A 13,760-nucleotide genomic window follows, 5' to 3' on the forward strand; every position below is an offset into this window, starting at 1 on the left:
TGAAAAGGCACGTGTCCTAGTATGACTACTAAAGAACATAGAGGAATTAGAATTCTCCTGAAATTGAGTTAAAAAACTCAAAACTTTTAATAACTCACCAAGAATAGGTACAGAGCTTTTAGACAAAGGATAAGACCTATTGGACACTCGCTTATGAGGAAATAACTTGAAACAATTAGGCCGAGTGTGACCGGAAACACCACAATGGTGACAAACATGAGTAGTTTTAGAGCTACTTGGCTTCCTAGAAGGAGGTCTAACCTTAGCGGTTGACAGAGACCTCAACTTAGGACAATTTGGCCTAATATGACCAACAATATGACAATGATGACAAGTGGGGACAAATTCAGAATTTTTATTCAACATAGGAGGAGTTTCAGACATAGGTTTAGAAGCTTCAGCATTAACATTAGATTGTTTACCTTTGTCTATCCTAGCAATATTAGCCTTCAACTCTTCATTATTTCTTTTAAATGGGGGAATATAAAAACCTTTTTCTTTTGAGTTAGGCTCAACAACAAGTTTGGCACTAGTTAATTTTTCAACTTCAGTTTTAAATTCAACTAGTCGCTCTTCCAAACTCTTAATTTTGTCCACTTGTGATGAAATTTGCTTTTTAAAATTCTCATTCAAATTATTGGCTTCATCCAATTTTGCAATCAAATCATCTTTTTCAAGCTTGACCTTTTTAAATTTAGCTTTTAATTTTGTAGAACATTCAACCCTAATCAGAGTGTGTCTGCTCTGATACCACTTGATAGGCCAAAAACGTATTGACCCCTTGTGATGAATTAAGTTGATTAATTAGCCAAGTTATTAATTAATCAAGTTAACATGCAAAGCACGTGGTAGCACAAAAAAATCACCAATTAAACTAAGTATGCAGCGGAAAATAAATGAAACGCTGATTTGTTTACGAATGGGGAAAACTTACACGGCAAAAACCCCACCGGGTGATTTTAAGGTCACCACTCCCGAAACTCCACTATTGTCACAACAAGCGGTTACAAGTAAAGGAATCTCAAGTACCTTACCAACCTACAGTTGAACCCTTATCCCAATACCCAATTGGACTTGTTCTGTAGTGACAGTTTCTCCTTTCAATGCACGGCTCCCAAGTACGTGACTAACCAATTGCGAGGATCCCAGCACGCGACTTCAATCACTTTGCACAAATCCCAATACGTGACTAACTCCACAGCAACCCTTTGATTGTTATAGTTGATTTGCAGCAGCTTCACATAGAAACACCAATAAGATCTTCAATGTTGGTGCAAGAGACTTTGCTTGGTTACAACACCCAAAGACGTACAAGAAACGCAGCAAGAACTCTTTCTTCTGTAGGAGGAGGCTAGGATTTTAAAAAGAAAACCTTATGAAGTTCTCTAGGGTTAGGTTTTTCTTTTTCCACCTCCTTTAAATAGGAGCTTTAATGGGCTCTCCTATTCTAAATAGATTTACACAAACCTTGGGTTTTTCTAGTCCAATAAGAATTATACAAACTCATAAACAAATAGCCTTTTAGAGTAAAAACGTTGCTGGTTATAATCTGAAACCTGTAAGCTCGATCGATCAGGACATCTGTCGATCTTTAATGTATCTCGACAAATCGAGCTTCTGTCGAGGAGATATTGAGACCTGCAGTTTGCACTTTTCTTGAGTAGTTCTTGAGTAATCTTCATGTCTTCAATTTAACCACTTGTAATGATCATCTTGAACCTACTTAGATTTACCCAAATACAAGTAAAGTGCATTTTGTCAAAGTATATGCCAATTACATAAAAATATGTCCCCAACACCTGGCGGTCTAAAGACTTTAGGTAGTAGGAGCCTTCTCTGGAATGATGGATTACTTTGTAGGGGTCTTCCCAAGCTGGCTCTAATTTTCCTTGGGATGGGTCCTTTGTTGCCTGTGACACCTTCCAAAGGACGAGGTCTCCTGTGATGAACCTTCTCACCATGACCATTCTGTTGTAGTACCTGGCCATTGCTTCTTTGTGTTTGGCCATTTGCTTCATAGCTTCTTCTCTGACTTCATAAATTAGGTCCAGATTGTTGTTAAGCTCCTGCTGATTCTTTTGCTCTTCATATGTTTTGACTCGGAAGCTCATCAGTCCTACTTCCACTGGTATGACAGCCTCTGTGCTAAACGTCAGTCTGAATAGTGTTTCTCATGTTGGGACTCTTGTGGTCGTCTTATATGCCCAAAGGATATTTTGTAGTTCTTCAGGCCATGCCCCCTTTGTCCCCTCAAGCCTAGTTTTGATAATTTTGTGCAAGCTTCTATTCGTCAGTTCTGTCTGGCTGTTGACCTGAGGGTGTCTTAGAGAAGAGTAGTGATTCTTGACTCCTAAGTCTTACAAAATCTTCGAAACTTGGGGTTGTCGAACTGCTTTCCATTGTCTAATATTATGACGTGTGGGACTCCAAACCTACAAATGATGTTTTTCCACACAAAGCTTGTGACTTTAGCCTCTGTTATAGTTATCACTGGCTCTGCTTCTACCCATTTTGTGAAATAATCGATTGTGACAATCAGGAATTTGAGTTACTTCTTCCCTAGAAAGAATGGACCCATGATATCAATTCCCCATTAGGCAAAGGGCCAATGTGAGGATATGGGTGTCATCGTCTCTCCTGGTCTTGTCTGGACATTGCGAAGCATTAACACTTGTCGCATGCTTTGAAGATGTTATATGCATCTTTTTGTATGGTTGACCAGTAATATCCTACTCTGAGCGCCTTTCTTGCTAAGGATCTTGCCCCAGTGTGATTTTCGCAGGTTCCCTTATGTATCTCGCGGAGCACATAGTTTGCTTCTTTTGAGCTAGCGCATCTTAGATATGGGAGTGAGTATCCTCGTCTGTATAGCACACCGTCGATAATGATAAAGCGAGCTACTCTAATATGTATCTTCCTTGCTTCCATCATATCTTCAAGGAGCCATCCTTGTTTCAAGTGATTGATGATGGGAGTCATGCACTCGTCTTGTTCTTTTATCTTCAGAAGTTGTTCACCTTCTGTGCTCGGCTGCCCCTTTATCTCGACACATAGTTCGGAGGTCGCATTGTAATTGTCTGACGAGGCCAATCTAGCTAGAAAGTCAGCTTCTATATTTTTGGCTCGAGGGATTTGTACAAAGTCTAGATTGTCAAAATATTGTGAGAGTTGTTTAACGATCTTCAAATACTTCTGCATCCTTTCTTCTTTGGTTCATAATCTCCTTTCACTTATCCAATTATCAGCTGAGAATCAGCTTGGACGACAAGGTTCTTTGCTCCTAGAGCCCTTGCTAGACTTAGCCCTGTTTGCCATGCTTCGTACTCTGCATCATTATTTGTTGCTGGGAACTATAAATTGACTGCATACTTCAATGTTTCTTTTTCTAGAGATATGAGCACAACTCTTGCTCCTCCTACTTTCCTCATTACAGACTCGTCTGTTTGGACCGTCCATGTTTCCATAAGAGGTTCTTCTTCCTTATAGGGGTAAGTGAACTCTACAATGAAGTCTTGTAGCACCTGGGCTGTGACTGCTGCTTGGGGCCGATATTCAATGTTGAATTGGCCCAACTCAATTGCCCATTGAATGAGTCGTCCTGCTTCATCCATCTTGTTTATCATCTTTCTTATGGGCTGATCTGTCATGACGACGATGGGGTGTGCTTGGAAATAAGGGCGGAGCTTTCTAGAGGCAACCAACAATGCAAAAACTATCTTTTCCATCCTTGGGTAACTTGCCTCTACACCTTGAAATGCCTGGCTGGTGTAATAGACGGGCTTTTACCCATTTCCTTATTCTCTAATCAATGCCGAACTTACTGCAGTGTTGGATACTACTAAGTAGAGGTACAGCTTCTCTCCCATTACCGAGGGGCTTAGCAGAGGTGGCTTCGTCAAGTACTCCTTTAACTTGGCAAGGGCTTCCTCACATTTGTCAATCCACCGAAAAACTTTTTTCAATCGCTTGAAGAATGGCATGCAACTTTTCCTATCAGGCTTTGCACCTCGTCACTATCTTTGGTGATTTGACCTCGATTATTGCCTTTACTTTGTCTAGATTTGCCTCTATACCTCGGTGGGACACCATCAATCCCAAGAATTTTCCTAAAGCAACTGCAAAAACACACTTTGCAGGGTTTAATTTCATATTGTACTTACGTAGTGTGCTGAAGGTTTCTTTGAGATCGTCCAAGTGGTTGGCTTCGTCCTTACTTTTCACCAGCATATTGTCTACGTACACCTCCACATTCCTTTCAATTTGATGAGAGAACATGTTGTTCACCAATCTTTAGTAGGTGGCTCCTACGTTCTTCAGTCCATAGGGCATAACTTTGTAATAGTACAACCCTTGGCTGGTAACGAATGAGGTCTTCTCTTGATCATCTTCATCCATAGGAATCTGGTTGTATCTAGAAAATGCGTCCATGAAACTCAAGAGCTTATGTCCAGTAGTCGAGTCTACCAGTTGGTCAATCCTTGGCAAGGGGAAGCTATCCTTTGAGCATGCCTTATTTAAGTCTATGAAGTCGACACACATCCTACACTTGTCATTGCTCTTCTTTACCATAACCAAGTTTGTAAGCCAATCTGGATAGAAGACTTCCCTGATGAAATCAGCTTCTAGTAGTTTCTCTACTTCTTCAGTTATAGCTTTGTTGCATTTTGGTGCAAACACTCTCCTCTTTGGCTGTACAGGTTTGTATTCTGGGTTGACGTTAAGACGATGCTGTATGATCTTCCTATCAATCTCGGGCATATCTTCGTGTTTCTAGGCGAAAACATCTTGGTTTTCCCTTAAGAAGGAGATCATTTTCTCTTTCTCAGGGGTTGGAAGTGTCGTTCCAATCTTCAATATCTTCGTCGAGTCTCCTAGGACGATCTCTACTTCTTGTGGTGTTCCTGACTATTTGGGAATGGACTTTGGTTCATTGATCACTCATGTGTGATTCTCTCTAAATGCTAAGGCAGCTTGATAGCACTCTCTTGCCAGAACTTGGTCTCCTCTGATTTCTCCTACCCCATTGGCTGTTGGAAACTTCGCTTTTAAGTAATATGTTGACGTCACTGCTCTTAGTCTGTTGAGTGCAGGTCTTCCCAAGATGATGTTGTATAATGAAGGGCAATCAACTATAAGGAAATCAATTTCCTTAGTGACCGATGCCAAATAAGTTCCTGCAATTACAGTAAGAGTGACAATGCCTTTAGGGACGATCCTATCCCCTGTGAAGCTTACCAGAGGTAAGGTGAAAGGCCTGATCCTCTTCTTATCCAGCTTCATTTGCTGAAATGTGGGCAAGTAGATGATATCTATTGAGCTTTTGTTGTCAATAAGCACCCAATGGATGTTGAAATCTTCCACTCTAAGCATGATTACTAGTGGATCGTCATGGGGTTGCCTGATGCCGCGATCGTCTCACTCTGAGAAGACAATATCAGGCTCGTCATTCTTTGTCATCTTCATTGGAGAGAGCCGTGAATGGACGCTGTTTATCTTCCTTCCTTGTGCATTTTTCAAGGATTTCAACAGTAAGCCTGCTGTTATTCCTCCCGAAATCATCTTTATTTCTCCTGTAGGGGGTTTGGTATCCCCTATCTCCAGAGTTCTGTCCTGATCTTCCTTTTGTTGGTACCTATGTGGCTCCGTCTTTCTGACGTACTTCTGTAACTTCCCTTGCCTGATTAAAGTTTCCACTTGATCTTTCAAATGCCTACACTCATCAGTATGATGCCCGTGGTCTTGGTGGAATCTGCAGTACTTGCTCTTGTATCTTCTTTCTACTAGAGTGCTAATTGGTTTCAGCCATTGCAGGGAAGGATTGTCTCTTATCTGCATAAGGACCTACTCAATTGGCATTATTAGGGGAGTGAAGTTGGTGAACTTGGGTTTCCTGTTTGGAAGCTCCTTTTTCCATGTGGTCTGTCCACCACTTCGTGTCTCCTTTTCTTATCTCGATTACTGTTTGTTCCTTCGTCTCTCTTCTTTTCCCTTTCATCTCCTTTACGAGCACTGCATCCTCTGCATTCATGTACTTCTGAGCTTTACGGAGCAACTCTGCCATTGTTTTTGGTGGGCTTTTAGTGATTGAGAAGAAGAAATCTCTTGGTAGCAATCTTGCCTGGAAGGTTGTTAGGATAACTTGATCTTTAGCTTCATCTACCTACAGTATCTCCTTATTGAACCTGTTGGGCTTTGTGGAGCCTAGTTTATGTTTGATCCGGTTGACGACCCGACCCGACCCGAATAATATTGCGTGGTTTTTTAATGGGAGATTTTCTAAGGCTTAGTCCATGGAGCGGAGGCTTGAGCCGACAGGCCCAAGCTGGAGCGCCCTCGGGAAAATTTTTTACCCGTTTTGTAGCCCATTGTGTATCCTATGCACAGGAGGTAAAAGATGCCGTTTTTTCATTAGGGTTTTTTTTATGTTGTAGTCGGTTTTGTGAGAGAAAAAGGAACTGTAGCCGCACTTTGTATTTTTTCCCTGATAATAGTGAAATCCCTGCAACTCCGTGGGCGTAGGCAAATTGTCGAACCACGTAAATATTGTCTTGTGCGTGTGATTATTTTCTTTAGTGTGTGTTTTCTCTATTTTTTGTTTCTCACAGGTTTAGGAATTCGTGGAAATTCCCTATAGAACCGAGTGATGTACTACCTTAGTGATTCTCCTTCTGCTTGCTGGATGTTGAGAAGATGCCAGTTGGCTCTTTGTGTCTTTGCCCACTAATGAAATGATGAACAAAACCTTTGCTGAGTTGTTCAAAGTCTACAATGGTTTCTGGGGGTATCTTGCTAAATAATACTCTAGCTGCTCCCTTCAGTGTTATTGTCTGGTACCCAAATATTATATCTTGCTTTACAGCGTTGTCATTTTAAATTTAGAAGTTTGGGCTACGTTTTATTTTTTACCAAAAAATCACCGCCATTAACCATAAACAGAAATGATGATGAAGGTTGTGTGGCAGTATTGGGGGGGGGGGGGCATAGTTGAGATTTTTGGCTTGATTTGAAGTTCCACATCTCCTCCATCTATACACATATAATCTTAAAAACATAACCGCCCCCCATATATAGTTAATACAATTCCTAACAGTTAACTAAGAAACATAACTCATATATAAGTCAAATGCCGAATTACAAGACACACATAATGTCAAGACCCAAATCCATGAAACATGAATTTAGATACCTGACTAACTTGCTAACCTTACTTAGCTCAATAAACATAATTTATTTAAACTTAATTCAATAAAACTCCAAATAAACAATGCTTCTGATAAACCTCTTATAATAACTAAAATCCACAATTTATAATAATCTCCAAAATATTGTGAAGTCTAAGTGGAATAAAAAAAAATAATAATAACTAATAATCTTTTCAAAACTCCACAAATTGAAAATAAACTCCACTATATAAAATGTGAACTACAAAACAATGGTAACTAAAATTTTATGAGTCGTCAAGTAACACTGAAGCTGCCTACAACTTCCACGCTCTACCTTGCACCTCACAAGCAGTCCAAAGGTTCTAATTCCCAACTATACTTTAATCTGAAAATATTAATTGATGGGGTGAGCCATACATCTAGTAAGTAATTATACAGAATACACAACGGAATAAAGTCAAGCAAAGCACGAGTTTGATTTCACAATTTCACTCAAAATATCCAATATAGTTTTCAAAACATGTAAAGAATCACTTAATACACATATAATCATATCTTAAAGTCTTTTGGAAACACATACAAATAATTGATTAGAGCACAGTGTCACATATACACATCACATATTCTCACATACAATCCTATGAGCGAATACCAACATCTAACCCCTGCTGGTGAGGGATCAACACATATTCTCACATACAATCCTATGAGCGGATTTACACATATATCTGATCAATTCTAAAAACACTCATTTTGAGTCACATATCACAAACAATAAAGTTTATACAACATATAATAATTTTCTCAATATTAACAATTGTTCCAACAATAAAGATATATTGAATATCACAATATCAAATTGAAACATAAATCAAAAGATGCTTGACTCTCTTAGGGAATGAATAGGAACTGAAGAGTTTATATAAATATTTTTACAATTCTTGAATAAGTTTGAAAATCCAGTTTGCTAAAAGGAACGTCTTAAATACCATTTGAAAAACAAGAATATGATTTCAAAATCACTTGGTTTGAAACAATTTAAAGAACAAAAATCTTTTTAGAAAACTTACTTTGAAACTCAATTATTTTCAGAAAATAGTTTAGTTAAAAATCATCTTTCAAATGGGTTTTGGACATTCAAAACGTTATTTAAAATTCGAAATTTCTTTTAAAACATTATTTAAAAGCCAATTAAAATTTCTCTTTCAATAGTGTAAAAATGCTTTTTGATAAACTTTTAAAAAATGTAAGCTTAAAAATATAACTTTGAAAATCTTTAACTTCTAAGAACCTAAAAAACAAAACTTGTGCATATTATGCATAATTACTTACCGCACTCGAATCACTCTGAAAGTCCAGCCAAAATAATCTCCAAAGAGCCTCAAGACACTCTTAAATAGGACCTATAATCAATTATGGAAATTACTCAATATCCTCTACAAAAATATAAATTTTACTAAACTACAAAAATTGACTCACTAGTAAAATACTTTGCAGAACTAAATGATAGCACTAATGCAAAGTATCTCTACCCAAAAAATGTGTTTTCCTTGAATTTATCAGAACGCAGAGGCAGCAGCTAATACTTTAGAGTTTAAGTTAATATACATAACCTCAAACAAGCCATATTATATATATATCCACCATAGAAAACTTTACAGCTGTCCTAATATCCTAATATATATATATATATATATATATATATATATATATATATATATATATATAACACCACACTGGCATAGCATAAGTCCCAGAGGCAATGAAACCATAGCCGCATTATTTGACTTATAGCATAATCTCAAGGCAAGGTCTTAGAAGCAAAACACAGCCGCAATCTTTGACTTCTTCTATCCATTATATATATATATATATATATATATATATATATATATATATATACACACACACAAATCCAACAGAAGAACAATGGCCACCTTCTTTGACTTCTTCTATAACCATTATATATATATATATATATGTACCAATTCAATGGAAGAAGAATGGCCGAATTGTTTGACTTCAAACTAGGATTATATGTACAAATCCAATGGAAGAAACAATGGCCACCTTCTTTGACTTCTTCTATACATATATATATATATATATATATATATATATATATATATATATATATATATATATATATATATATATGTACCAATTCAATGGAAGAAGAATGGCCGAATTGTTTGACTTCAAACTAGGATTATATGTACAAATCTAATGGAAGACTTAAACCAAATATTGATTCGTGAAATCCCATGGCTCAAATCTAACATCTAATCCAGCGGCAAATCTAAACGTTAGAATATAAATCTTAGGATCAAAATCAAATTTCTAAATAACCTTATAAAATTCTAATTTTTCTTGTTTCTAATTGAGAGAAATCTTACCTTGAACAATCTGGTTGTCTCTTCAATTGTATGTGCTCTAACTCCAAGGAAAACACCTCTTAGCCTCTTAGCCTCTTAGATAAAACCCTGACTATCTCTTCCTCTACCTTGTAGTTTGTATTATAAGATGTGGGCTTAGTGGGTAGTGGGCTGCAGTAATAATTAAAAGAAACCTATAGCCCATTAGTTATATTTCAAAGAAAACTCTTAAATAAAATTATGTGGGGTATTACACATAAAATGACAATAAATAAAAAACTTATTTTTACAAAAAAGATCCAACCTTCAAAAACAGAACTCACAAGACAAATGCAAATTACAAGTCACACGTAATATGACTTGACAAATACAGAACTTACTTTTAAACAAAGCTAAATTAACTAAGATGATAACTTTTTCAATGACTTTTACTTTTCTAATGTTTGCCTCTTGAATGGTTACATGGAAATGGCATACAGCAATTCATTGCACTACACCATGCATATTTTAATTTATCAAATGATACCTAGTCAAATTATGCATATCGCACCACACCATATTATATTATACCTAGTCAAATTATGCATATACTTGAGCATGAAGGCGAGGAGTGAGATAAACTTCAAGTGGGGTAGCTTTCGGGTTTGTAATTCCACCTTTCTCTGTCATGTCCACAGGTTCATTTGATGGGCTTGAAATTTCAAAAGCATGTAACAAAGTAGCAAGTGTGAGTTGCGTAATTTGCAAGGCAAATGAGATCCCAGGGCACATTCTTCTACCACTACCAAATGGTATCAATTCAAAATTTTGGCCTCTAACATCAACATCCTTGTGAGTTGTAAGAAATCTTTCAGGTCGAAATTCACTAGGATCCACCCACACATTTGGGTCTCGATGGAGTTTTGAAAGATTAACAATAAGTCGTGTGCCTGCTGGGACGTGGTAACCAACCAAAGTACAGTCTTCCATTGACTCGTGTGGCACTAGGAGTGGTGCAGCAGGGTATAAACGCATTGTTTCTTTGAGGATAGCTTGGAGATATACCAAATTTTTCATATCTGATTCATTCACTTGCTTTTCTCTACCGATATGGATGTCTAATTCTTCTTGAGCTTTTGTTATGGTCTCAGGGTTGTTGAGAAGTAAAGAGAGAGCCCATGTCAATGTTATTGTTGATGTGTCTGAAGCTGCTAAGATAAGGTTCTACAAAAGTAACATAATATGAATTGGTTAGAATGTTAGATGGTCGGCTAAAGCTTTAAGATTTCTAGCCATGGTTCAAGAATCTTTAGTAGCAACAAGAATTCAGATTGCATTAAGAATTCAAAACTTGTGCTATTTGATTATATATGGCTTAATATTCTACAAGAAAATGACATGCCTTCAAGTTCAGGATTTAAATAAACCATTATGCACAAGATAATTATCATGAAATTTTTTGAACATTTTAATTTTGTAAAATGAAGTTCCAGATCCACGTTGAATTTTATGTGAGACACGAGGAATACAAATATTCTGTACCACTTTTTGTGTTGTACTTTATGCTCCATTAATTGTGATATGCCATGTGTTTGATTTTATTTTATTTCATTTAAAACTTCAATTATTTTATAAAATTAAGAAAGTAAAAACAATACACGATAAGTAGTAATTCGTAAAATATAAAGTAGAATAAAAAAAGTAGTACAGAGAATTTGTATTTTTTACATGAGTCATGCATGTGTTCATCTATCTAAGAAATTTAATTGTTATTCTAGTCAATAGATCGATTCTACAAATTCAATAGAGCAGTGTTTATTACACAAATTATTTTATACAATTTTACAAACACACAAAAAAAAGGTTATAATTTCAGTTTTTTTTTTTCACGTGTTAAAAATTGTGTAAAATAACGTGTTTAACAAGTTAACCTAATTGAATATATGTAGCAAATGGGATTTTGGAAATATATTATACTGTGTGAATTAGTAGGGTTATCAAAAGCTTACCAGGCATGTAGCTTTGACGATTGTATCAACATCATAACTGGAAGTCTCATCATCATCAGTGACAATGGATAGCATTACATCCATAAAATCTTGGTGTTCCTTCACCCCACCAGAAATTTTCCTCTGCTTATGCTCCTCTAGCCATTCTTTAGTCACATCATCCAATTCTTTTGCAGTTTTCTTCATGGCTTTCTCGCTCCCCCCCACGTCCAACCGCCTTAGATATGGAAGTGCATCTGAGACCACAAACTCTCCACTCAAATCCATAAACTTTCTCAATGCCTTTCGACACTGATCATTTCTATCATTCTCAACCTTGGTCGTAGCCTTACCAAATCGTTGTCCTACAACCATCCTACATATTATGTTTAGGGCTGTGCTCTCTAGCCATCTCTCCATCTCCAATAACACATTGTTGTTCTTGACCAATTGCTCATGTATCTCTTTTATAGAATCATTTACCTCGGCCTGTCGAATGTGTTTGAGCGTTTCAAGGCGGTGGTTTGAGAGGACCTCTAGCGTGACCATTTTTCTCATTTGGCGCCAGAAGGGACCATAAGGGCTGAACCCAATCAGAGCATAGTTGTAGCCCAAGATTTCTAGAGCTAAACCTTTAGGACGGTTGGCAAAGGCTTTGTCATTGGTAGTAAAACACTCTTTGGCTATCTCCCAACTGCTTACTATTATTGTTCGATGCACACCCAACCAAATTGTGAAGATTGGTCCATACTTTTCAGCCATGTTACCCAAGGTTATATGAGCCGGTTTTGACCTTCCTAACCGGTGGAGGTGGCCAATCAAAGGCCAAGCCCCACCAGCTTCAGGTAGAACTGATCTTTGTTTAGTAGCAGTTCTTTGAACTCTTCTTGATATCCATATTATAAAGAATATGAACATGAAAACGGTGAATATGCTAGCCATAGAATTTGTGAAGAATGGGCAGGAGAAGAGCATGGTTGATGTTTCTGGTGAGTGACAATTAATGGTTTTGTGGGAAAATATATATAGCCCAAAATTAGTAAGGAGGTGGTTCTTACAAGATACGTGGCAAGCAAGCTGAAAAATAAATTTGGATTGTCATGTTACATCTTACGTACCCCTCGTCTTATCTCGATGTCATTTTACTTTGCAAATCCGGCCTAATTTTAGTATGGGTAATTATTGGGTAATCCCGGAATACCATAAAGGCACACTCCCTCCTCTCACATAACTATAGGTCTCACTAATTAAATTTATGGTGGGACTCACAATTCATGTGAGAGGGAGGAGTATGTATTTATGGTTCTCCCGGAGTATTTAATAATTTTCCTTTTAGTATTTTACCACAAATCCAAAATTAAAAACATTGATGGGAAAGGATCTTCACATTAAAATCCTTTATTTTTCTCTAATTTTAATTTTGACACATTTAAGATACGTAATATTTAAAAAATCAATGGTGTTAAAAGATTCATATAAATCACACAAAATCAAATAAATGTTATATGTCTTACATCTATCTAAAAATTAAAGAGATTTAGAAGATTTAAGCTGGAGTAATCTTATTCCATCAAGTTATTGTTTGTTTGACTCGTGGTGGCTCCACATGCAAGCTAGGATGGTTACAAGATCACCCTGACTTGTTAAAAAAATGTATATATACACTTGCTAAAAAAAAAATATATATATATATATATATATATATATCACACTAAACTAACTTATTGTGATCACTCTAATAAAAATATTGAACACTCTAACTTGGGAATTACAAAAATTTGGGTTTAACAAAAATAAGAGTAATGCTACATTCACAATAATTTCACAACAAATTTAATGTGGTAAGTTGTTATGATTATAATTTGGGCCTAATACTAATATTATTTTTTTACCCACCAATAAACAGCTTTTTGCATAAGATTTATTATAAAAATGCTATGAAAGTATCATTACTCCAAAATCAATTTTACCCCCCCAAACATGATCCTTAATCCTTTTTTTTAAAGGCTTAAATAACAACAATAAATATTAGCCCAAATAATAACAAGTATAAATCAAACAAAAATAAGACAAGACCAAACAATAACAAGTGAACAAATTATTCAACAAAAAGCCTATTATAAAACAAAAAGATAAAAATTGATAATCATTCTGTTAGAACATATGTAATTCATGCTAGGAACATATGTCAACATTTTATGTAATTGACTAATCCTTTGACAAAACGCACTTTACTTATAATTGGGTAGATTTAG

The 13,760-nt window shown here is 36.4% G+C and overlaps 3 protein-coding genes across 5 annotated transcripts; all 3 read right to left on the bottom strand.

Moving 5' to 3' along the window:
• Positions 1 to 2,664: 2,664 nt before the first annotated feature.
• LOC142639515 (uncharacterized) lies at positions 2,665 to 3,198 on the bottom strand. Its single transcript, XM_075813677.1, has one exon. The coding sequence runs from the start codon at positions 3,196 to 3,198 to the stop codon at positions 2,665 to 2,667; it is 534 nt and encodes a 177-aa protein (XP_075669792.1).
• A 1,740-nt stretch (positions 3,199 to 4,938) lies between these two features.
• LOC142639516 (uncharacterized) lies at positions 4,939 to 5,370 on the bottom strand. The gene has a single exon (XM_075813678.1). It carries the CDS (start codon positions 5,368 to 5,370, stop codon positions 4,939 to 4,941), a length of 432 nt encoding a protein of 143 aa, XP_075669793.1.
• Positions 5,371 to 7,265: 1,895 nt separating this feature from the next.
• LOC142640630 (strychnine-10-hydroxylase-like) lies at positions 7,266 to 12,499 on the bottom strand. 3 transcript variants are annotated; one of them, XR_012845213.1, is made up of 5 exons: positions 11,527 to 12,499; positions 10,109 to 10,741; positions 9,560 to 9,709; positions 8,496 to 8,566; positions 7,266 to 7,548 (listed from the first exon to the last, which is right to left on the bottom strand). XR_012845213.1 is itself a non-coding variant. In XM_075814811.1 (2 exons), exons 1-2 carry the CDS (start codon positions 12,478 to 12,480, stop codon positions 10,118 to 10,120), a joined length of 1,578 nt encoding a protein of 525 aa, XP_075670926.1. In that variant the 5' UTR covers positions 12,481 to 12,499; the 3' UTR covers positions 9,801 to 10,117. The 3 variants fall into 3 exon arrangements, 1 of the variants encoding a protein (XP_075670926.1); XR_012845214.1 differs by lacking the exon at positions 8,496 to 8,566; XM_075814811.1 differs by lacking the exons at positions 7,266 to 7,548; positions 8,496 to 8,566; positions 9,560 to 9,709 and having other exon boundaries at positions 9,801 to 10,741.
• Between the last annotated feature and the right edge of the window lie 1,261 nt (positions 12,500 to 13,760).

This window comes from Castanea sativa, chromosome 6 (assembly GCF_040712315.1).
Source record: "Castanea sativa cultivar Marrone di Chiusa Pesio chromosome 6, ASM4071231v1".
Taxonomy (NCBI): Eukaryota; Viridiplantae; Streptophyta; class Magnoliopsida; order Fagales; family Fagaceae; genus Castanea; species Castanea sativa.

What these genes read in the sequence shown, in the direction of transcription:
- LOC142639515 (XM_075813677.1), bottom strand. Translation starts at nt 3,198, where the DNA reads ATGCAGAAGTATTTGAAGATCGTTAAACAACTCTCACAATATTTTGAC.
- LOC142639516 (XM_075813678.1), bottom strand. Translation starts at nt 5,370, where the DNA reads ATGCTTAGAGTGGAAGATTTCAACATCCATTGGGTGCTTATTGACAAC.
- LOC142640630 (XM_075814811.1), bottom strand. Translation starts at nt 12,480, where the DNA reads ATGCTCTTCTCCTGCCCATTCTTCACAAATTCTATGGCTAGCATATTC. An exon ending in TCGTCAAAGCTACATGCCTG is followed by an intron (nt 10,742 to 11,526) that starts GTAAGCTTTTGA and finishes TTACTTTTGTAG; the next exon opens with AACCTTATCTTAGCAGCTTC.